The following is a 23,574-nucleotide window of genomic DNA, read 5'->3' on the forward strand; positions in this document are numbered from 1 at the left end:
GTACTTATGAAACCGCAGATTTTAATGAGTCAAGAATTGTGCGAGTTAAAAATTACGTAACATTCGACAAAAATGTAACCAAAATGACCTCAGATTATTTAAAAATAAATTATTCATGTCTTTCTTTTTATAAATGCAAATATTTGAAAATTGTGCGCTATGCCTAAAGTAAAATGTACAATAAATTCTAATTGATTTACTAAAAAGTGTCAACATTAAAAAAAAACTATTCTGAATATATTCGGATATTAAAGTACAATAATCTTATAGTTTATGTATAGATAAATAAAAAAGAGTTAAAACTTATCTCTCATAGCTGCAAGAGTGTTTACTTCCAAAATCTCGGTGCTACTGAATCAGTATGAATATTAAAACGTGTAAGCGACCTTTTACTTCGGTCTCTACGCACATATCTCCCACGCGCGCGTGGGTATACAAGCCAGGCGCGTATTTCTCGGCATTCTTCGGCATCTGAATGGCTTTACGGAGGAAAATCGTCTTCCGAAGGGCCTCACGCCCCTCAACAATACGGCAATCTCGAGGAGAGGAGAGACGAGATGACGCAGGGAAGAAGTAAGAGAGAGAGAGAAAGGCGAATAAAAGTAACCTAAGCGATTCGTTTCGCGTCCATTGTGGATCGCTTGAAGAATCAGTTTTTGAGCGAAACGCCAGAAAAGTGGCTCCCTTTTCGCTAGGCATTCGCATAATTGCGATTTAAGAGGCACGGGACAGCTGCGACCGCCCGACAATGGCGCAGCCACTCGAAACGGACAATCGAACAATTTGGCCTCTACTGTTGTGCGGCAGTAAAAGTCGCGCGAAAGATTTTCCAGCAAAACGACACGGACCGCCCTGAAGTCAAGAGGCTTACGAGGCAGTAACAAACATGACTTCTCCAGCTTTCACAAACATGAATTTTGGCTGAATAGTTAATCAATTTCACGGGTTTAAGATTCAAATTCAAAAAATAAATTACTTGCAATCTTATGTTAAATTAAAGCGGTTTAAAATTGCAATCCTCACTTAAAAGTAATTATAAATATTATTTATTCTAAAAAGAAATTAATGCTAACGGCATTTTTAATCTTCCGAATTTTTTAGAGCAAAATATATGTATTCCGAAATCCGTGTACAAAATCCATAAAATTACTGATAATTTATTCCGGAATATCGTTCAAGTAAATCAATGTAAAAAATTTATAATTTGGAGGGAAACTACTTTTTCTTACTTCGTGATTAATCTTCAACATCCGACTGTCAGAAGAAAAAAGAAAAAGGTCGAACGAGACACCGGTGTTTCAACATTCGTTCTGTTCAATCCGACCGTATTATTTCACCGAGCCGGAGGGCGCGACTCATCACGCACTTACGAGCCACCTAGTCAATTAAGAAGACAGCCGGTCTATTAAGAGATACCTAACTTTTGCGTCTGTCTCTTATTTTTGCTCCCTGCTTTCCCTCTCTTCGCTTACAGTCTGCCACCCTTTCTCGTACAAACGTAGCACGTTTCTTATAAAAAAAAGTATTTGTATATGTAACATTATAAATAATAACATAATAACAAAAAAAAATAATTGAAATTTTTTATGATATATGCAATATGTAATAAGCTTAAGAAATTGAAAAAAAAAATCTAATTTATTACTTTACTACGCATCTCAACATATTTTTGTCAAACTAAAAGAATTCTTTAAACGAGAAACTTTTAATTTTTGATTAATGTTAGCTATAACTCGTAAATAGAGCTCTAAGAATATCATTCACCATTTAGTATTTGATTTGTACAATTCCATCTAAAGATTCGCCATGTTTAAATATCATCAGGCAGATGATGAATTTTTCCCATCCGTAGACAATCGCGTGCTACAAGAATCCGAATCAAGACCAAACATCGCGAGGCACAAGCGCCACATTTATTATCACGTGTTCCACACGCGGCCCGTTCCTACGAACGACTCGAGCCTCGTTCGAGTCATCACACGCTCTCTCTCAAAAGCCACCTAGTCAATTAAGGCGACACAGCGGTGCTGCTTTTTTTCTCGCTTCTTCGTCCCGCGACGCGGGAACGAATTGGTTCGCGCGGGAAAACACGAAAGAGACGAGACGAGGAAGATGAAGTAGAACGCTTAGGAACACCACCTAACACCAAACATGATACCGAATGTCAACGGACTAGCGCGGATCTCCGCCGCTCGCTGCGGTATCCAGTGAGATGACGTATGGCGGACCACGGAGGCTTCTATTTTCGGTGGTGTTTAGAAAGCCGACGGCTCTCTCGACATGTGCTCGATATTTAGACACTTCGTCTCCTCGCGCGACCACAACCGCGCATCCATACGGAATCCTTGCGGCGCGACTCTCGACGACGATCTCGCTCGCTCGTACGCGCGCGAGCCGCTTCCCTCGGGCGCAGAGTATTTAGTCCCGTGCCGTTATAAATTACGTATCATTCGCTCTCCGAACTGACACCGCGGCACGCGCCCGCGGAATGCGAGTTACTGGCTGCGCGCCCTCGCATGCTCATCTTCTTCTTTTCTTTCTTCCCGCGCGCTGTCTCGCGCCCTGTCTGTTCCGTCTCCTTAGCGCTTTTTCTGGGGTCAGCGCATACGACGAGGTCGTCTTTATCTTCATTAATATCCAGGGCATCTCGGACTCGCCCTTTCAGTTAAAGACGCAGGTTCGAGGAAGAGAAATGATGATTTGCTTCGACGTCAAAGCGGTAATTACGGATTTTTAAATTCTTTCGGGCTCATTATTAAATAGATCCGTTTGAAAATTTGAATAATGCTCGCGCAACATTCTTGACGCACTGCGAAAACATTAATTATGCGAACGTCGTAGCTTTCGCTAAGTCTTTTGTAGTAGAACTTCATTTCGTAAAATGAATTCGGTGGAGAAGTATGTCGTGAACGTTCTAATCTTAAACACATGTTTCGCACAATGATTCCTGGAAGTGTTTCGCGGCGCGTTTATATCCTTAGTTTACGATTCTTTCGAATTGTTGTAGGGCTGGAGTTCCATAATTTTAGCCACAAATAAAAATTTGCGTAAAAAAAACGAAAAAAGAAAACCTCAAACAATAACACGTTTGAATTTACTGCAGCAATTTTACTTTACATCACAAGATTCAATTTTATGAGTTTGTAAATTATAAATTAATGTAACATTGAAAAGAATAGAACCACAAATATTTAAAAACTTTTTTTTCCGTCTTTCTCAAGGATTGGAATAATTAGAAAAAAAATATTACTCAATTTTAATTTTACGAGAATATATTCAGATTATATTAATGAATATTCTAAACGTTGAGCTTCTACACGCAATATTCGATATGAGAATTCGTCGGATGATTTCAGTTCGACTAACAACTCTAACCGAGATGATAACATCTACAAAAATAAGAAGAAGCGAAATCGGAAGAATGCAATGCAGCGCAACGAGATATCAATTCCGCTTGCGCGCCACGTCGGTGGCAATGCCGCTAATAGACCAAAAGATTCTCATCAGTTAACTGCTCCTGGCTACTACGCGCGAGACTGATGCGAGCAGTGCGGGAGGATGCCGGGGGGAGGTGAGGGAAGGGTCGGTGGAAAAAATATATCCTCTCGTTGCTGAGATGCCAGAAGCGAGACGCATACCTCTTAATTGGAACGCTTTGCTGCGCCTAAGCGATTTGGGCGGATTTCTGAGGAAATGGGCGTTTAAGTGTACCCTAGGATCATTTACAAGCGCCAACGCTATCGAATATGTGACTCGAGATGTCCGAGATCAGCTGAAATCCGATGCACCAAATCTCGCCGCCAGTCTCACGTAAATTCCGCTTTAAATCGCTCATTTTCGTAACCTTGCGTTAAGAAATTCCATCGAACCGCATTCTTATTAATTAGCTAATCAATACAGATATATTTTTAACAATAGCATTCGAATCTATTCTAATAATTAATAATAATTCATCTTAAGTATCAAAACTTAATATAGTATGCGTGATACTTTTGCTCAATTGGCGCCCGTGTCATCGTATGAGATAACGCACGTAAGTAATTTTTGTGTTATTATTACATATTACTAGAAGTCGTTTAAAGTCGTACGAACGCGAGTAAGATCGCGATCTACAATGTCCGCCACTTTAATGGATCCTTCGCGGGTGACGAGGGGGCGAGGGAAGGAAGAAGCGCACGAGGCGTAAAAAAAGGGGGAGAGGTCTTTTAACAACCAGACTCATTAGGACCGTGCTGTTCGCTTTTTACAACGGGACATTTGTAAGCAATACAGACTTCAAAAAACAAACGCTCCTGTCGCAGCGCCGCTGCTGGCTGCGCTGCCGCGCGCGCGATTGCTCTCTTTTCGCCATTCGCTGCTCTCCTCGTTCGTTCCCCGTGCTCCGCTTTCTTTTTATTTCGTGCCCGGTCCACGGTTAAGGGTGTCTGGCAGAATTTAAATTGCGAAACGAGCGTCGGTCGGCCCGCGAGAAAACCAGAAGCCTCCTCCCGAGAGCTGCGCGCCGTCTCTTTCTCTCCCGTTTCCCTCTTTTTTTTTGTTCTTCACAGCAACTTCTCGCTCGCATCACCTTCGCCTCGCGCGTTCGTCTCCGACCGCATAATTTTTTGTCATCGCGCGATCATTAAGATATCGGCGATTATGATGCTATTGCCTCGATTCTTGTCCGTGCATTGGTTAACCATATATTTATATCGCCGTTATCGGAGCTAATTTTCTCTGTCGCGCGGCCTGACGAAATATAAGATATCGAAACTTATTGCCGTGGGACGAGATAAGCAGCTGATAAAATAACGATTCGCACTGACTGTTGGTGTGTTTCAATTTATATGTGTATAATCGATTCGTGTCGTTCGCGGCCAGCTATTTAGCATTTCGCAAGATTGCCAGATTCAAAACGTGTTTATGTCATATTTATTTTTTGTTTATGCAAGCTCTTACTTAACCTGAGGCCTTAATCATTTACTTTTACTTATGACATTACACCATAATAATATTATTTTATACAAAATAAATAAAAATTCTCAAGGCAATTGTAAAAAGAGATTTTTCCATTATTCTTTGAATAGGAAAAAAATTAAAATTGTTAATAAATTTTGTTAATAAATTTCGTCATTTGCGAAGCTTACAAAACGATGCCGCTTAATTACCGCGAACGCAAATAAAGATCGGCAAATCGTTGCGAGATGTAGAGTTAAGGAAAGAAAGCGGGACGAAGGGACAAGGGAAAATAGCATCGCCCGGGCATGTTCGAGCACGGCTGGTCTATAATTAAAAAGGAAATAACGAGGGACTTGTCGAACGCCAGTGTAATCATTATGAATGCACGCGAAACGCCGAAACACATGTTTCTCTCGAGCAACACTTCCCGTCGTTAAACGACGGCGTAACTACTCGCGTTTATGCGGATCCTTTTGCCGGCCCTTTCTCTACCTTCCCGTTTCTGTCTGACGACGAGGCGGAATTAGCAGAAGGCGTAACGATTTTAAATTAACATTTAGCTTAATTGAGACCCGTTGCTTTTGGCATTATCGTGAGAAATGTCGAGAGGCAGTAATTACTCATTACGTTTTTGACGTTTGAAACTTGAAAAAATCATTTCCTGCTTCGATCATCGAACTCGCGCAAATTTTCAACAACTCTGTGATCCCTGCCTCTGCTATTACAATTGTCGGAATTTATTAGTCACATGGGTGCAATATCTATTTTCACCTCGCTTCACAATTATGAATCATGTTGCTACTAGACATATTCCGTATTCAACATTCCACGTTACTGTCAATTAATGGAATTTTGTTTATCGCATCGCGAGAGTATGGTGGTAGAAAGAGAGAGAGAAAAACTTCGACGAAGAATAGCTCACGAGTGCTGGTGACGCGAAAAAAAAGGAAGAATACGAACGAGGCCACGAAGACACGCAGCGAACATTCATCTCGAAAACGTTTCAGGCTAAACATAGTCGACGGGGCGAACCGGGGGGGATGCGTTTTACGAGCCGCGTACACGAGAATATCGTGTACCGATAAGAGAACAAGAGGCATTCTTTGAAGTCCCGGAAAGGGATGGCGGATGCTGTCTCGAGACGCGCGAGCGCACGGACGGCCGCGAGATCCCGAATGCAGTTCGCTGCGCGCGAAATCAGGAAAGTGCCGTTCGTCAAGTCTCTTCGAACGCATTAAGTCCTCTTACGCGCTAATTGCGACATCTCGCCGCAATTTGCGAAATGGCCGCCGAGACGGGCCATGAAATTCGAGAAACAACAGCGACAGCTTGTTGCGACTGTGCTGGTTATGCTTGATTTATGTACGCGTTTGCGCAAACACGTCCATCGGGTCGGTCGTTAGTGCCGGGTAATTGCTCGATGGACGATTAATATGTATCGTGGATCGAACCTCTCATCGTATCTCACTTGCCTTCGACTCCTTCGGCTGCATTTCAACGCTTTCTCCTGCCAAAATTTTTATATTCGTATTTTATGTCGTTTATTTTTGTCACAAGTATCATTGCTATTTCTTTTATTGGAAAAGTTTTCTATTAATATATTTAAATATTTATTTTTTTACCGATAATGCTTCAGAAAAGAGAGTTTCAATTCTCTATCAATTTATTTGAATAGATTAATAAAGAACACATTTATATGTGTTTTGAATAATCAGCAGTGCAGGTTTTCTCCTAAAATCATTAGTTTAAGAATAAGAAATATAAGTATCGGTGATCTTTCCAAACATCAAAGCGGTCCAACTGCAGAGTAATTTTCTCGACACTTTACCGCTACGGTTATATTTAATGTGTTAATTCAGCGAGAGAGGCGCGACTTGATTTAAACACGATAAATCTTCGACGCACCAACGTAAAAAAACGCCGAAAAGTAACAAAATCTTTTTACGTCGGGCGGAAGCGACCGCTAAGTGGTAGCACAGTGAGGCGAAAACGTGCTCTCGCGCTATTCCATTAAAGCAGATGCACGCGGCGCGCACTCGCTACAAGAGATATTAATGATTTCCCAAAGCTCTCGACTCGTGTGAAAACTCCGATGAGCCAAACGTGATCCGTAATCCCTTGTTATATGTGGCCCGAGGAGCAACCTGGCAGGCGTGATGTTCGAGAGGCACTCCTTAAGGGCTATTATCGACAAGTGCGAATGGCTACTTATGAAGACCGGCTACTTGTCCTTGACGAGCAAGAGAACTTCTCTTCGGTGCGCCTTGTGAAGCGCCGCGTATGTAACCGAACACGTGCCGCTATCAACTGCTTTCTATTTTTATTATTAATTTTGAGAATTTTGTTTAAGTTATAAATAAAACGATAAATTAATCGCTATTAATTCTTTAGGTTTTTAATAAATAATATTGTTTTTTATTTATGTCGTTCCATTTTTCCATGTTTTTCTCAACGGAATTGACGATCTTTAATAAGATCGTTTCGTTTGACAAACCGAAGAGGGGAAGTTATCGTCGGCGTTTTTAAGACCGGAAGCTCGCGGACGAAACAAATGAACTATCGGGGCACCGCAAAACCCGAAAGGCGGGTAGGAAGAGGCGGGGAGGAGACCAGTTAAGGGCTAACAAGTATATAACCACCGATATACGGCGCCTCTCGTAACTCTCTAACTAGCCACGCATGGTGAGCACGTGTGGAGGTGTCGACTGCGCCAGAGGCGCAAAGACCCTTATCCTCGACCGTGACCCTTCCCGTCCTCCAACTTCCCCACCCCCTTCGCGATGCTCCATTTCACGCCGGACGAAATCGGAGCGAAAATATTTGGGCCCTACGTAATTGGCCACGACAACGGGTGACTTGGTACCACGCGCGCTATATCGCCACTCTCATTTTTGTTCTGATTAATAAAATAAAAATACTTTTGGGAAATTGAGCGATTCAACGCTAAATTTAATCACTAAGTAAATTTTTCTTATCTGTCTATATTATACGTGTAAGCATAATTTATGTAAAACTAGAAGAAAAAAATCACTCAAGAATTACTTTTTAATTGATGTATCTTTCAAAAATAAAAAAAAAAGTTTGCTCGGAGAAAAGAAACTCGGAAAACAAAAATATTTGTCCTAATTTAATGCTAATTTCGATACAAATTGCTTTGTAACTTTACGGCCAATATATACGAGTTTATTCTGCGAATATAATAATTTGATATTTTCGGATGTATTAGCCTTTGATAACTCGTGAACAAAAGCACAGGCTGCCGCGGACGGATCCCACTTTGAAAGTCGCAGCGTCTTAAGGCAGTTACTCGAGGATTTCGCGAGTGTCTTTGAAGTTTCGGTGCGGCTGGTAGCGGTTTTCCTCGGGCGGGTATTCTAATTTTACGTGCCGGCGGCGATGAAATTGGCCGGCTCGACGGCGCGCTCGCTATCGCGCCGGTGGTCAACTGTCAAACCGGTGGGGGATGAGCCGCCGCGCATAAACCGCTTAGAGGGGAGGGAGGATAAAATGAAATTTAATTAACTGAAACAACGCGAAATTATCGGACATTATGCGCTATCCGCTCGACGCGCTTCGTTTACCGCCACTCACGCTTGCACGTGGTAAATCGGTGTACGTCGGTGTAAGTGCGTCAACAATTATTTTTATGTAGCGTCGAATGCGATTATAGACCTGCCGAGGTATCTTCGCATCACGATAAAAAAAAAGCGGATAAAGCTAATTGATATCTAAGACGGTAATTCACAGAACTCAACCTTCGCGAAAAACTGAAGATCAACTCGTGGTTGATTAAAACCTAAAATGCTAGATAATTTGAATATAATCTTTTTGAATACTATCTCTGCAAGGCAATTGTTATTACTATTTGCACAAATTTTTCTAAGAGATTAGCTGGACGAGTAGAGTTCGATTAATAAAATGATTTCACTCTCTCTCTCTCTCTCTCTCTCTCGCAATCCTTCGTCGCAGATCGCAGTAATTTCAGTTAACGATCAATCGCGAGTCTTGAATTCCTGATATTCTTTTCGCGCGACCATTAATGTCACGTAACGTACATCTACCCGGCATTGATAGCGGGGGTGGTAGGGCGGAGTGCGCCAGCGGGAGAGGGAGTTCGGTCGGCGGACGAGAGATGCATCGCGGATGGAAAGAGCGAGAGAAAGAGACGGAGGGAGGGTAGGTGCGAGAGGTGGAGGCTCAGAGAGGAGGAGAGAGATCGGAGGGAGGATTGGATGGGACGTGCAGGTTCGCCAATATACAAAGGGGAGCCCGGAGATTACGATCTTCCATTCGTTCGCTCGTTCCAATTATTTTGTCCAATTAAAATATCGATTTTCTCCCCCATCGCCGCGACTCTCGCGGGCTCGCCTTTTGCAGTGTCGCTCGCTCGCAACCTCCCCCCCTCTCTCTCCCCCTTTCCACCCACGCCACCCTCCATACGGTAGCATCGACCGTGCCCAACCCCGTGATTCTTCCCTCTCTCATCTCCCCCCGCCCGGCCTGTTATACATCCTTCCTCTCCATCGCTCGCCGTTCTGTCTCTCCCTCGCCGTTTCTTTCTCTCTTTCTCTCTCTCTCGGCCCCTGGCTTTCTCGCCTCTTTCCGTCTTTCTCTCTTCTTCCCTTTCTCCTTCCCTGTCTGTCTCCACCTACGCCATTCCGGCTCCAATATTCAATTATTGAGTACGCGAGCGCTCGCGGACCGCTCGCAAAAAGCGGGAAACGAAGTCGCTTACGGTTTCTGCGTGCACACAAACGGGCGCGTGTTTCACTGCCCTCCTGCGACCGCCGTCTGACTGCGCGACCGAGAGGAGAGACGGAGAGAGAGAGAGAGAGAGAGAAAAAGAGAGGGTGAGTCGGGCGGGGCGGGAGGGTGAGACGGCGCGCTTCCTGGCAGAAATCTGAAACAAACGAGCAGCGTTCCGTCCGTCGTGGCTTTCCGTGCAAATGCGATCGTACAGCGGGTTCGCGGAATGGGCACGGTACTCGCTGTGACACGCAATGCTTCAAAGAGCCCAATCGAGTCGGAGGTACTTAAATTGAAACGCGACAAGCGCGGAGTGCACGCCCGCGAGCAACGAACTCGCGGGATTACGAGATGCAATCTTTCCACTCGATACTGAAATCTACGAGGAACGATCGTTAAATGAGAATGGCTTGCGATGCATTCATCAAAAACGAGCTTTTTCCGCTCCAATAACCGCACGTAACGTTTTTCATAAAAATGAATAACATGGATTAATAAAACATTGCAGAATATGTAGAAGAATATTTCCAATAGTTTTTCATACAAAATATTTGTGTTACTTGATTCTTCCGCGGTTCAGACTTGGCAAAAAAGTTTCATATATAAATTTGTCGAATATTTCATCGTGATAGTCTCAAATGTTACGTTCCCTAAGCGCCAGGGAACGTAAGGACATATCCGCCAGACTTCACCAATTTTCTTAAATCCACACACATCTCATGACTACAGATTTTTTGCGGCTCGCTCGGTATACATCATCGTGTTATAAGTGGCGCATCAACGGCAAAAAGCGCAAGAGCACGCTCCCATGACCAGATTCCTTTTTTTCCCGAAAAGAAATTAACCCTCTAAACGGCTATTAGAGCCGAGCGGCAAGCGTGCGCGTTCTCTCTGAGAATAGACGATCTAATTCCGTGGACGAGAGGAAGCGAGGAACCGAGTTGATGGAGCGGGGCAAAGCGAGGAAGACGGACCACCGTGATTGCAATTTTAACGCCAATTTGACTTGAATCTTCTCCGCCCGAAAGAAATACTGTTTTCATGCTCAATATAGCGGCTCGCTAATAATTAACGGCCAGCTCGTGGCACCTTACAGAGACACGTACAGGGTGTCTCGATGTCACTGTGGCAGTTGAAAATTGTCCAATTTCTCATCTATTCGTATTTTTGAACGTTACTAATTAGCATAAAATCAAAATATGCATTTGCATATATTATATTTACGTTATCCTTAAACTAAATTTACCCTTATGTTAATCTATTCTAAAAATAATTACACTAACGAATAAAAAGTGATCAATTTTACACCGAAAGTTGCATTAATTGAATATCTTAATAAAATGTACTGTGTAGCAAATTGGTATATAAATAGATTCTTCGTTCCTCTAATTGTAAGAGGAGTTTGCTTTTTCTGTAAATTATACTGCTTTAAAAGTAACACACTTGGCTAACAATTCGCATTAATGTATAAAAAAGTTGGTTCAGTGTATTACGCTAAATAAATTCTACAAATTGCTACGGAGATTATCATCTCTAAAAAAAACTTGCCAACTTCAATAATCGTATCAGTGCCGTATACATAAAAGTTAGTTGCAGAAAATAGCGAATGTCCAAGCGAAACTCTGCGATACACCGAGTACGTGTACGGAGTAGGTCTTACGGTGCTAGCGGGTGGTCCTCATTATGTCGGGTTCCCCACTGCTTACCCGTCCTATCTATTTAACGTATCGTTTGCCTTGGTAACCATCCAAATTAGCTCATCCTTCTCTATCCCGCGGCACCGGCATCACCCGATCTCACTTGTGTCCTCCTTAATTATTGGGAGGACGATGTTTAATAATGACGATCGGGCGCATGCCGTCACGGTGTGCCCTAATCGAAAACACTCGTTTCCTGCGGAAGGTTACGTCGTATCTTACGGAATGCCAAACGAAACGGAAGTTGATTTATTTGGGAAAATGTTAACAGGAAGTCGCGTTTATTAACGGTGCTTCTCGCGCAAATTATTTTCCAACAAAATTAAATTTCGACAAGTTCAATTTTATTTTACCATCGAAAATTGTTTCAGACAAATATGCATTTGAAAATTCCGATATCTTAGAAATATATATTCCGGCGGAGATTAATTTTCAAGAAGTCAGTCAGCAAAAAGAAGGAGTTACGACTCCGCCAATCGGACACGTGAATTTATCTTGGAAGGAAAGCGGGATAGATATGCTCACGGAAGCGAATTTAAAAGTCAATGGCCTGTAAACATTAATGCTTTGAGTAACGAAAGATAGCAAAGTGCTTTGTTACGGGGGTTTATGAGCCTCTTTATTGCCATCGCGATTTCTTCTCGATTGCAGCTAAACGTAATATCGCACTGTTGCTAGTCGACTGATTTAGCTGCGGGAGAAGTTAACCGACAGTCGAAACGTCTTCGCTCCGTTATATACGACACGAGTCCGAGATGATATGGATCGTCGAAGCGCAATTTCTCAGAAAAGCAGTTGGCGTGGAAAGGCCAACTTAACAATGTATATCTATTTCAGCTCTGAATATGAAGAGGCTTATTGGACATCGTGAAACATTCTCAGCGCTAATTGATCTCCGAAAAACAGTCGTGCATTTGTTTCGTGTAGCAAATGTGTCTACCATAAATTTTTATTAGCCATTAATGAATCTTAATCTATTCGGAGATCTCGTAAAGCGCAAAAATAGACGCGCATTGTTGATCGTCTCGATATTCTTGTCTAACAAAGATTGCGATACGTGTAATGTAATATGTGCGATATAAACTCGCTTGCGCGCTGGTGCGCGATACGTTTTTGGGGGGTTCGACATCGATTCTGATAAAGCGGCGAAAATAGACGCCGCGCGGATTTCCGCGCGATGAAATTTACGGCTCCAGCCAATTCCGTGAAAATGGAAGAACGTCCGCGAGGTTTTATTCGGCGGTGCAATGCTTTATCGGCACCCCCTATCGGGACTCATTTGTTTTTGCTTATCGCAAAGTTACATGACGGAGTCACCGTAAATATGACGGACGGGTGCGCGACGATGGAATCTCCGCGCGCCGTCAGAACAAACGAGCCCCACGGACGAACCCCGAAAATCTCCCGACACGCCGCGACGGCTCGATTTAGGGGCTGAACGTCGAGAGGGAAGTCTCGAGACTGAGAGGGGTTGACGTTCGACGCCGAATCGATATACCTACCTACCTGCGTGCGCGAACAAGCCGTATCTATCTCCGGACACAACCGGGAAGAAATGTGGCCAAAATTTCAGAACTCTTAAATTTTCGCTCGTCATATGTTCATTGTGATTGCGATTTGTAATGCTTTCACTCATAATTTGTACTTATTGTCATCTCTCAATTACTTGCTAAAATTGTCCTATCAATATTATTCGAGATAATATATATGAAATCACGCATATAATAATATATTATAAGCAATAAAACACTGTGTATAATACCACATAAATGTTTCACAACTTCTTCGGCAAATTTAGATTCATGAATTAAATTTCATATAAATTTAAATGTGTCAAATTAAAAATTAAGAATTAAATTTTTGTTTAAATAAAATCTATTGATTTAAACCAAATTGTCTCTTCTTTTGTAATTTGTAAATTCGGCAAATTTCAATTTTATTTTCACAACCAAAACTCTCGTGAATTTCAGTGAAGAGAAAATTAATTTTATATCTGTCACTAAAACAGTATAACATGTAGAAATATATTTAAATGCTTCCAGCGATATATCTCCGACTACTTCAAATATTATCTCCCTCTCTCTTTTATCAGCGTCATTTAATACGCAGCGACAATTGAAAACTATCTCATCCGCACTCTTAATTTTTTTTCAATCTTAATCACCCCGCCTAATTGCTCAATTGCGCTCATTACCGTCTCCGACGTAGTAAAGCGAGTGGCGATTAAATCTCTCCTTCCTCGTCGCCTCCCTCTTTTCCGACGCTCCCGCTCCGTGACGGCGCGTCGCATTTGCACGAGAGAAACTTATCCCTCGATGCAAAAATCGCTATATAGATAATTCCGCCTGCTCCCCGGGTCTCAGTCGACGGGGGCGGAGCGTCGCGAGGAATGCCTCCGTTGGCAATTGCCAGCCTCGCCCCGTTCTGATCCTCTCCTTCTCGCTCTGTCGTCCGGATTCCCCACTTCCACGGGAGATCTCGCTTCCACCGACGAGGCGTGCGGCCCCACCACCAACATGCAGCCGAGGGTAAAAGGAAAAATCAGGGCGGTGCTGACCGAACGATCAAACTCAGTCCACACGGAGAGCTCGGCTTGGCTGGAGGCTTGGCAGAGTTGCTGGTCAGCGATCATTGATCCACGAGAGCTGTCAAACGTCGGACTACGTCCTTGGCGTGACGTCGTCGATGTGCCTCGCGCGCGTCATCTTTCGAAACTACCTGCTGGATTCGAGCGAATTCCGGAGTCCCGTTCGCGGAGGATCATGCGCGAGTCATTGGTGAAGCAGTGAATTACGTCGGTGCTTTCGATCTGTTGCGAAGCAAGCTCTTGTTTCGAGTCGAGATACATTGGAACATTGGAACATTGTTGTTGCGGATACAAGAGCAGTGACAGTCGACACGGACCGTGTCCGATCGACAATCCGAGAATGACAGTGATAAGGATGACCTCGCCGGTGACGCCAGCATCGACCAGCCCGGACTCGCCAGACGAAGCACAGGCGCTGCAGGCAACCTCCAAACAGGCTCATCGATTAAGCTTCTCCGTCGCGGCTCTGCTCGCGGACACCAGGAAGACGTCGGAGTCCTCGCCGAGGCAGGACGCGCTGCTAACATCGGCCAGATCGTCGCCGGTTGTCTCGTACTCGCAGGAAGCGCGTATCACCGTGAGTTCGTCGTTACAGAAGTATCCCTGCGACTTGAAAACAACGAGATATCTTTCGTCGTCGCCGAACCTGCATCAGGAAATCCGACTGCTACATTGCGTCTCTCCTCACAACGCTTCGGACTCCAGAACGCCACCGAGGTATCCGGAAGCGATCGATTTCGCTTGCAGCATCGAGTCGCCGGGCAGACGATCGAGCTGCGGAAGCGTGGACTATCGCGTGCATTCGTCCGCCGACAGTAGAATCACACCGGAACCGGCGGTAGGCTGCTCCACGTCGCCGAAGATCATCGGTGGCCATCAGGACGCCGGTTCGCAATCGCCTAGAAGTAGCTCGCACGAGACGCGCTCGCGATGTTCGGAAACGGACGACGTCGAGGAAGACGACGAGAGCAGACTGGTGGACGTCGAGGATCTTCAGCATCACGCGTCCAGTCCGACGCCGGTCAGGCCGACCCCGGCTTACCTCGGCGGTTTCTCTACCCTTGGAGGCATCCCTGGGATACCGCCTAGCCTTCACCCCGCAGTCTGGGGCGGCGGGCATCAGAACGCGGCCGCAGCTGCCGCGGCCGCTGCAGCCGCCGCGGCCACCGCTACATTTTTCCCTTCTCACTTCCCTCATCACGCCCCTCTGAATGGTAAGTGTCAATCTTTTTTCTCAACAATATATCAATCTTTTTTTCATTTTTATTTTTTAGAAATCTCTCTGTTTTAAACGTCGATTATTTACTTTGGTGTCTTAATTCGATGACACGATGAGATGAGATTTCGGGACAATGCGTCTTCTAAATAGATCTGTTAATTCTAGATCATTCTAGTGTTAATTTCATTTCGAGCTATTTGGCGGTGCGACTGTGTTTGGAATAGTCTTTGAACTTTGGCGCAGTGCCAATCGCCCCTGTGTTTCTCGGCGGATTCTTTTCATGGTTCATTGCGGCTAAAGCGATTACGCGGTTACAGACGCGGTTTACGGATGGTGATTTCTCGCGGCTATATAGAATCCGAACAACTTTACTCCTTATCGATACGTAATATCGTACGTGATGATATTCTGAAAACATAAGTTTAGCAAACGGATATCTCACGGTAATAGTCGGACAAGCGTATCGTCTGTTTACAGTTGTACGACTCAATAGTTTCACTGTTTCATACAATTGAATAATTCTCCACAAGCTTCAGAGCCAGAAATCTAATTTCAACGTTTCATTTTAACGTGTAATTATGTTAAATTTAACGTAATTAGCACTAACAGACACAGTGTATCCTTTAACTACGACTGCAAATAAATTATATTATATAGCACCTCCGGTGTTAATTGGCTAAACGATTCACGCATTACAAAAGACGATCGTCGAAGAAGCAGTACATGTGCGTCGTCATTTCGCCTCGTCAAAGAGGGCGCAAGAATAAATTTAACTACATTTCGCTCGCGGATTCTCTAACGAAACAATAGGTGATTATCGCAGGAAGATGTCTCGAGACAAATCGAGCAATCGACGGGCGAAAATTGATTCTCTAATGGCCTCTTCGGTCGCTGCTAAACGATAGCCTACCGTCGCTTGACCGAACCAAACAATTCTCCTCTATTCTCGCTTGATCAATGGCTGTCACGAAAGAGATTGTAATTCCCAGATAAAATATTTACCTAATATCGTTACGTAACAAAACCCGCTTGACGTTCTTCAAATATTTATTCATTTTTACTGTCAAACTTGATTAGCTGTTTTGTGTTTATATGTATAAATACTTTGTCAAGTCTTTTCAGACTTTTTTTAATATCGGAATTTTCAACTAGCAATCTCTACTTTTCATGCAATATCAACTGTGCAAATTTTGTCGATTCTTTATAATTGATTTGATTCGAACAGATTAATTCGTGTAATGACGACAGCAATTATGCATTTAAAAGCATCTAAAAATTAAAAGAGATAAAATGTACAATTAAAAATATTCCTTGTAGATATTTAATTAAATTAATATTTGTACACGTACTGATGATAAATATATGAGTGACAAAATTTAACCCAGAAATAGAGGATGTTCACTTGTGCTCTATTGCAGACATGAAAAATTCTCAAGACAAGATCTCGTGTGGAATATACGCGCCATACGGGCGAAATACCATAATTCTGAAATATGAACTCTCGTAAAGAGTACTTTCACAGATCGGCGCACCCCTTCAAAGTTTTACGCCACCGTTCTTTTGCCGTGATTATCTTAAATAAGTGATTTCAAACCATAAAAGAATTTACTGGAGATACAAGTCTCATAAAATACGGGTAATTCTATCTTTAAATTTTACACGAGATTATAAACAGTACATAAGTTTCTCGGGAACTTTTTTAATTTAATTTGAATATCGTTCGAACACACGAAAATGCGGTTGCGGTTTGTTCAAATTGATGCAAGAAACACTTAAGCTTTACATTTTTCAAATTATTGAAATATACTTTCTTTGTCTTCCTAAAATCAACATTCTTATCTTTTCACAAGTTATATTAAAAATTAACATCGCTAGCTTTATATAAATTATAAAGAATTTCAGCATAATATTAATACAATTTCTGATATCATAAAACATGATATCAAATTAATAATTCTTATTTGATATTCACTCTATTCATAAATATCCGAACCTAAAAAAACTTCTTTGAAGAAAAGATTTATTCTAATGATTAAGCGCGTCGAGAAATCAGGCACGATTGTATCGAGAGTTAGTCTTTTCGATCGTTATGCAACGCAACAAAGGCACTCGACTGTTCGATCGGTCCTTTCCAGTTTACACTCCGCTCGATGATCGTTGCATTCATGGAACACGCTATCTCGGCGAAATCAGCTAATTATTTCGAATTCACATTCCCGATCGATAGTCTCGGATTGAAATTGGCCTTCGCGTTTTTGGTGGCCCCGTGACGAGGAGAGATCACGGGATGCCGAGACTAATTGGAACCCTTAGCGAGCGGTGAGGAACGTATACAAAGGACAATTCCGAAGTAGAATCGAGCATGGCGCATACTACCGTGTTGTAAGTCCGGGTTGATGCGTAAAGAATCCTGGCGGAACGGGGAGAACAGGGCGAGGGGAGGTGAGCGAAGGGCGGTTTCCGACGAATTTGAAATTCAGAAACGGCAAGACGAGACGACGACGTGGCCTTTTGTCTCGTCGTGATCTCGGCTCGCTGTTTGGTACAGAAGCTGTTCACCTTCGCTCTACAAATCTGTCAATTGTCTCGGGACAAATCTCGAGGAATATAACCGATATATTCCGATACCGGGCTCCTTCCTGCCTTGCGGTGGCTCAACGCGTTCCTCTGATTATCTGAGCGCGATGCGGAGGCAATATTCTCCACTGCAATTCTAGATACACAAAGCATATACAGAGTGTAACCGGAAAATCTCTTCTTCTTTATCAGATTTAATTTGAATAACAAAACAATTATTTCGTATTTTATTACAAAGTAATTAAAAAAGTCACCAGTTATTAATCTTTTAATTGTATCTTTAAGTGTTTATAATTTGATCAAATATGTGAACGTTTTTCCAAAACGTAATAAAATTGATATTAATAAAAGTCTAGATTTATGCAAAAAATAATATATCTTGATTGAACATATGAGATCCCGCAATAACCACAACTAACAAAATAATGCCCCAATCATCGACAAAATGTATTCTCTAATATGCAATTAACCGACATCGCGGCGCGTCTTGTTCCAAACTGCGAGCAAAGAATGCCAAGCTCACCAACGACGCCTCGCCTCGCGCGAGCAGGCGTTACGATCGGCGCTCTTATGCGAGCGCGGTAGCCGCGGTACGGCCGTGTAGAAACAATTCGCGGCCGGAATTTTGCGGTCGACCGGCAAAAAAGTAATGAGGCCAGTTTGCGGCGCCGTTCCGACGGAAAAATTATGAATTGCACCCTAAAAAGACGCGTTTGCCCTCGCCGGGCTGTTCCGTCCGTTCGAGGCCGGCAAAAACGCGACATTGCGGTCTCGGTCCTCTCCCGCGTTGGCCTACCGATCCCGCGGAAGCACCTTCGCGGGAGGACTATATCTGTCCGTCAGTTTGTTCATACGAGCATAATGTTCGTCGCTGTTCCCGTGCACGACATGCGCTTCGACTGAGAACGTGTTCTTTTTTTCTTTTCCAGAGAACGGCGAGCCGGCCAAGATTAAGTGCAACCTGAGGAAGCACAAGCCTAACCGAAAGCCCAGAACGCCCTTCACGACCCAGCAGTTGTTGGCTCTCGAGAAGAAGTTCAGAGAGAGACAGTACTTGAGTGTCGCCGAGAGAGCCGAGTTCTCGTCGTCGTTACACCTCACGGAGACACAGGTAAAAATCGATTCCGTATAAAAAGTATTATTGCTCGAGAAAGATATAAAATCGATCAAGTATTAAACTTGATATCCAATTGTTTTCGACAGACTGCAGTTTATCGTGATGCGTAGCACAATTTTTAAGTCTGCATTTCTTAATAAAATATGGACAATAAAGATGACTTATTCATCATTGTTAAAGATAAGTCTTGAATTTTTTTTTACGACATAATTAGCACAGATGTTTCTCAGCTAATTAGCGAGACTAAACTACATATAAAATCCATTTAGCTTCTTTATTCTATAAGCGCCTTCGATCTAAAAATACTTTATCAAACCGGTGTCGGAAATATTTTATTATCGAGGACCGTAAATTCCTCGCTCGTTATGCAATCAAATTAACACATTAGAATCCAATTCGCCGCGGGGATCGTTACTTCCTCCAGGCGGCACGGCAACCGAATCCCAAACTGGCAAATCGGCAGTACGCTCTTCGCGTCTTTCGCCACTTTTATTTCTTCAGGGCCGGCTGCCATTCACGAGAGTCAAAACAGTCCGTGCGTGTCTCTCCGGGCTTAGTTATAGCTCCGGCGGCCGCTGCCAGATGTGCGGTAATTAACGCGCGTAAATACGCGCTACCCGGCAATACATGGCAAAGAGAGGACGGATAATTTTATTAATAGACTACAAATTGCCTGAAACGCGTTCCGCGATAGCACGAGATGACCGACCAATTATCTCCGGCTGAGATCCCGATTCTCTGGCAGCGATTTCCGAAGTGCATTTTCGCCCGCTTTCGCGCTCGCGAGCTAACGGCAAGCGCAAACTTTTGCTACGACGGCAATCGCTTACTCGATGAAGATAAACGTCGATAAAATTGTTACGAGAGGTAATGGTTTGTTTATACGCGTGGACGAGCCGTCACGGTATAGCGAATTATCACTTCCTTTCTTTGACATCATCGAGATGCGATTTCGAAAATAACGTTTAAATGAAATTTAATATATTTCTGTTCAGAATTTATTCTAAAAATTCCGATGTTAGATGCTCGATCTACGAATTTTAAGGAGTAAACAACTTAAAATTATATGGTACTATAAAATTGACATAATTTATTCCCGCGTTTTAAATTAATGTCCGCGATATCCTGTGCTAATATATTTAATTGATACTAACAGCAAGATCAGTGGAGACATTATTATTGATAAATAATAATATCTCTGTGGTATATTTTTCAGATCCAAATTAATTCTGATTTTGAAACTAAATGCTTCGGCTGTTTTGCACAGAAACTTGTTTAAAATTATTTTTCCTGTTATTTAATTAATTTATATTCTTTCTATTCTATTTATATATTTATATTTCTTCTATCTCTATAATGTTACTTGCTTGCGTATAAATTTAAACTTGAAAGTTGCAATTACGTCATTATACTTTAAACGATTATTAAATCATGCCAGGAGCACTCGCGAATACGAGTAACCATATCGCACATCAGTCATCGCGTCAAGACTCATCATTCTAAATACGCCGCTAAATTCGTACTGATTTATTGTTGCAGGTGAAGATCTGGTTTCAGAATCGACGCGCCAAGGCGAAGCGTCTGCAAGAAGCGGAAATCGAGAAGCTGAGAATGTCAGCCGTGAGGCAGCATCATACGGCGCTCTACGGCTCGCATCCGGGAATCTTAACACCCGCGGGTCTTTATCCCGTAGGAATGCTGTCTCATCCCGGTTTGACATCTCATCACGCGATCACCCAGCATCGCGCGAGGGAATGAGAATAGCGCGATTCAATCGGTGCCGGTTGGAAACAGCTGGAAGAATCTGTCATCGAAGTCATATCTCTTGAGAAATAATTACAAATTTCAAAACTACGCGGAAAAATTGCCGCAACGCGGGGAAAAAAATTTTGTATTGATTGCTAATGAAATTGGCTTGAAAAAAATCTTGAAAAGAGAAATCTCGTCACCGACTTCACGTTTTCCAGTATTAGTTTAGAGAAAGAAGCGAAGGCTCGCGAGTCCATAAAAAAAACTTGCGCTCAAGTTTTATACTAATATCGATGACAACTATTTTGAGAATGTTGGAAGCTGTAAATAGATTGTAAATATTATATAACGCGTTAAACGCTTTGTATATATACACCTAATGAGCTATTTGAGAAATGGGGTTGCATTTGCATCGTTAAGTGCAAGTAATGAAACAAATAAATCAGGTATTTTAGAGAAGATTCTTTTTCCAATTTTGTATAAATGTAAAGCTAATGATGTACGACGAATGTACGATGATTAGAAGAGTTTATTTAATAAATTGTATTATCGTAATCAGCACATAATTTATTTCTCCTTCGAGCCTATAATGTTCCTTCCTTTCTTCTCAATCCAAAAAGTCAAATTGAATTAAAAATATTAAAATTAAGGAAATATGCTTCTACCTTGTTAGAATCGAATTAGAATTCTGTAATATAATTTGCATGAAATATTAAACTATCTAAAAACCAATTTATTAACTTTGACAACTTTGAGATCAATTTTTTTCCAAAGACAATTCTTTAATCTTATTCACGTTTTATATCAATTATTTTATCAACTTTTTAAAAATTCAATTTTAATAGCGTCCAAAAATAGCATCCACTAAATAAATTTGGCTAAATAAACTAATGTCGTCATTTCATAGTTTTTGAATATAATTTCTAAACAAATTTCACGAATTTCAACCAAAGTTTAATTACCTCCGATATTAAATAATTCTATTAGTAGTTTTGAAAATAATTTTGTACCTAGATCTTCCCCTTTCATCAAATTTTTATCAAGAAATCATCAACAAAAAAGCAGGCAGCGAAACATCGTCCGTATAATTGTGTGACGGAAACCATCTATCGTCTCGTTCAGCTGCAGATAATAATTTACCATGCTACAATGCTGAAACCAGCCGAGTCCGTGTCCTCGTCTATGTTTGAGCACCTATATGAGGCTGCCTGCATGGATCTCCCTCGACGTACGACGGCGATTACGCGAACGCGATTACGCGGTATCCGAGAATGGTGTCTCTGTGCGTATATGTCGTTAGGATAAATTAGCCGTGGCAATTAGTTTCGGAATCAACTTCGCCGGGTGGTTGGCGCCACCATCTTGATTGCGCCCGGGGCAGAACCTTTAAAGACAGTAGCCAGTACTGTTTGCCGAAAGGCCCGCGCCGTTCGCGCGGCCTAATTAGCGATGCCCACCGAGATATCGCCGACGTACGCTAATAATACCGAGCATAAATATTCCGAATTTTTTCGTCTGCTGGCCGTCTACGCCTTTTCATTCGCGAGCAGTCGCCCGCGATATATCATTTTTGCATTAGTTAATTGCATCTTTGTTCCTCGGCTGTTCGAATATTCGCGGACCGAAAGACTTCGCGAGATCGGTCATCTATATGATCTAATGGAAATTCTAGGAAGCAAATTTATGGATCTAGAAGTCACGGTGTCGTAATTATTGTGAGTCATAAAAGAAAAATCACGCATAAACATAGAAGAGATAAAACGTCAAATTACGATAACATAAAGATATAATTAAGTGACACATTTAGAGACAGTAAATCGCTATGGAAACTTTTAGCGAGCGTGAATAAACTAGAATATCAAATATGCACATCATTACGCTTGCACGAATCGTATTTACGATAGCTGGCATATTATTTGCAAAAATTTACACTTTTGAAACTGTATTGCGATTATCAACAGCTCCGCTTTATCTGCACGAAGGTTATAATTATGTGCAAATATGCATATATAGTCTCAAATTTATAATCAATTTTATCTTATCTTTCTCATGATGCAATTGAAGTTAAACATCCTTATAGGAATATATCATGTGCCATTTATAGCGTGCGATTAGACTGCTCTTTGCGAAGTAATTTTTATGAGTTGTTTAAAATTAACAAACGATACGATAGTAAAATCTTTCCAGAAGTCAGCGCAAATAAACTTCACTGGTAGAACTGCTTGTTAGAGGATTCCTCGTAAAACTATGATATCTTTAACAGGTTTTTGAATTAAAATATCTAACGAGCTCGTCGTAAAGAATCCCACGCTGGAATATTTTCCAGAAGTGAATGGTACATGCCTGAATTTTAATCGCACAATTAGTCGCCAGTGATTATTGCCCGCTTCCTCGCTTCGACCATTGCTTCAGGAAAGTCAGATAATGTCAGATCGTATCACACGAGCTACCGTGTAGCCTGGTAGATTTTGTTTCACATCTGATATCTCAATAATTAAACTCTATATTAAATTTCAGTTGTAATAATAGAAACAAAGCTTAAGACGTAGCGCACCAGACATAAATGCTCATAAATTCTTACATAAAAATGCAGTTTCATTGGATTTATAATTTAAACTCTTTGCGTCAGAATACGTTGTTTTTTTCCTATCGATATCGATTAACATATCGAATGTTTTGCAAATAGCAACGATCTTACATTTTTTATGCGCATGTCTACGGTGCCTATTTACGATTTCGAAAGAGCCCATCCCAAGTTCGAATGTCGGGTCAAGATCTTTGTGTGATTGACTTTGAAATAAAGAATTATGTCGAATGCTTCACCATAATTTCGATTTAAATTGAACTCGTTCATTTCTATTAGCATTTCTCATCCATGCTGAATACGTTTAACAAATACTTTAATAGTATGATGGAATTTTACCAAGTATTTTATATTAATTAG

The 23,574-nt window shown here is 42.0% G+C and overlaps 1 protein-coding gene and 1 long non-coding RNA gene across 2 annotated transcripts in view; both read left to right on the forward strand.

Moving 5' to 3' along the window:
• The window catches only part of LOC105679195 (uncharacterized), a 69,916-nt gene extending 62,029 nt beyond the window's left edge, over window positions 1–7,887 (forward strand). The window contains exon 3 of the long non-coding RNA XR_001101818.2: window positions 3,357–7,887. This is a non-coding gene — a long non-coding RNA (uncharacterized lncRNA). The remainder of the gene's footprint in view (window positions 1–3,356) is intronic.
• Window positions 7,888–13,745: 5,858 nt separating this feature from the next.
• On the forward strand, window positions 13,746–21,185 carry LOC105679194 (muscle segmentation homeobox-like). The gene is made up of 3 exons (XM_012379081.2): window positions 13,746–15,182; window positions 18,694–18,875; window positions 20,421–21,185. The coding sequence occupies exons 1-3, from the start codon at window positions 14,309–14,311 to the stop codon at window positions 20,637–20,639; spliced, it is 1,275 nt and encodes a 424-aa protein (XP_012234504.1). The 5' UTR covers window positions 13,746–14,308; the 3' UTR covers window positions 20,640–21,185.
• The last annotated feature ends 2,389 nt before the right edge of the window (window positions 21,186–23,574 follow it).

The sequence above is a fragment of the Linepithema humile genome, chromosome 2 (genome assembly GCF_040581485.1).
Source record: "Linepithema humile isolate Giens D197 chromosome 2, Lhum_UNIL_v1.0, whole genome shotgun sequence".
Classification (NCBI taxonomy): domain Eukaryota; kingdom Metazoa; phylum Arthropoda; class Insecta; order Hymenoptera; family Formicidae; genus Linepithema; species Linepithema humile.

Bases quoted from the DNA above. Each gene is read 5' to 3' on its own strand.
- LOC105679194 (XM_012379081.2), top strand. From the start codon at position 14,309: ATGACAGTGATAAGGATGACCTCGCCGGTGACGCCAGCATCGACCAGC. The intron at 15,183-18,693 runs GTAAGTGTCAAT...TTTCTTTTCCAG, and splicing joins TCATCACGCCCCTCTGAATG to AGAACGGCGAGCCGGCCAAG. The intron at 18,876-20,420 runs GTAAAAATCGAT...TTATTGTTGCAG, and splicing joins TACACCTCACGGAGACACAG to GTGAAGATCTGGTTTCAGAA.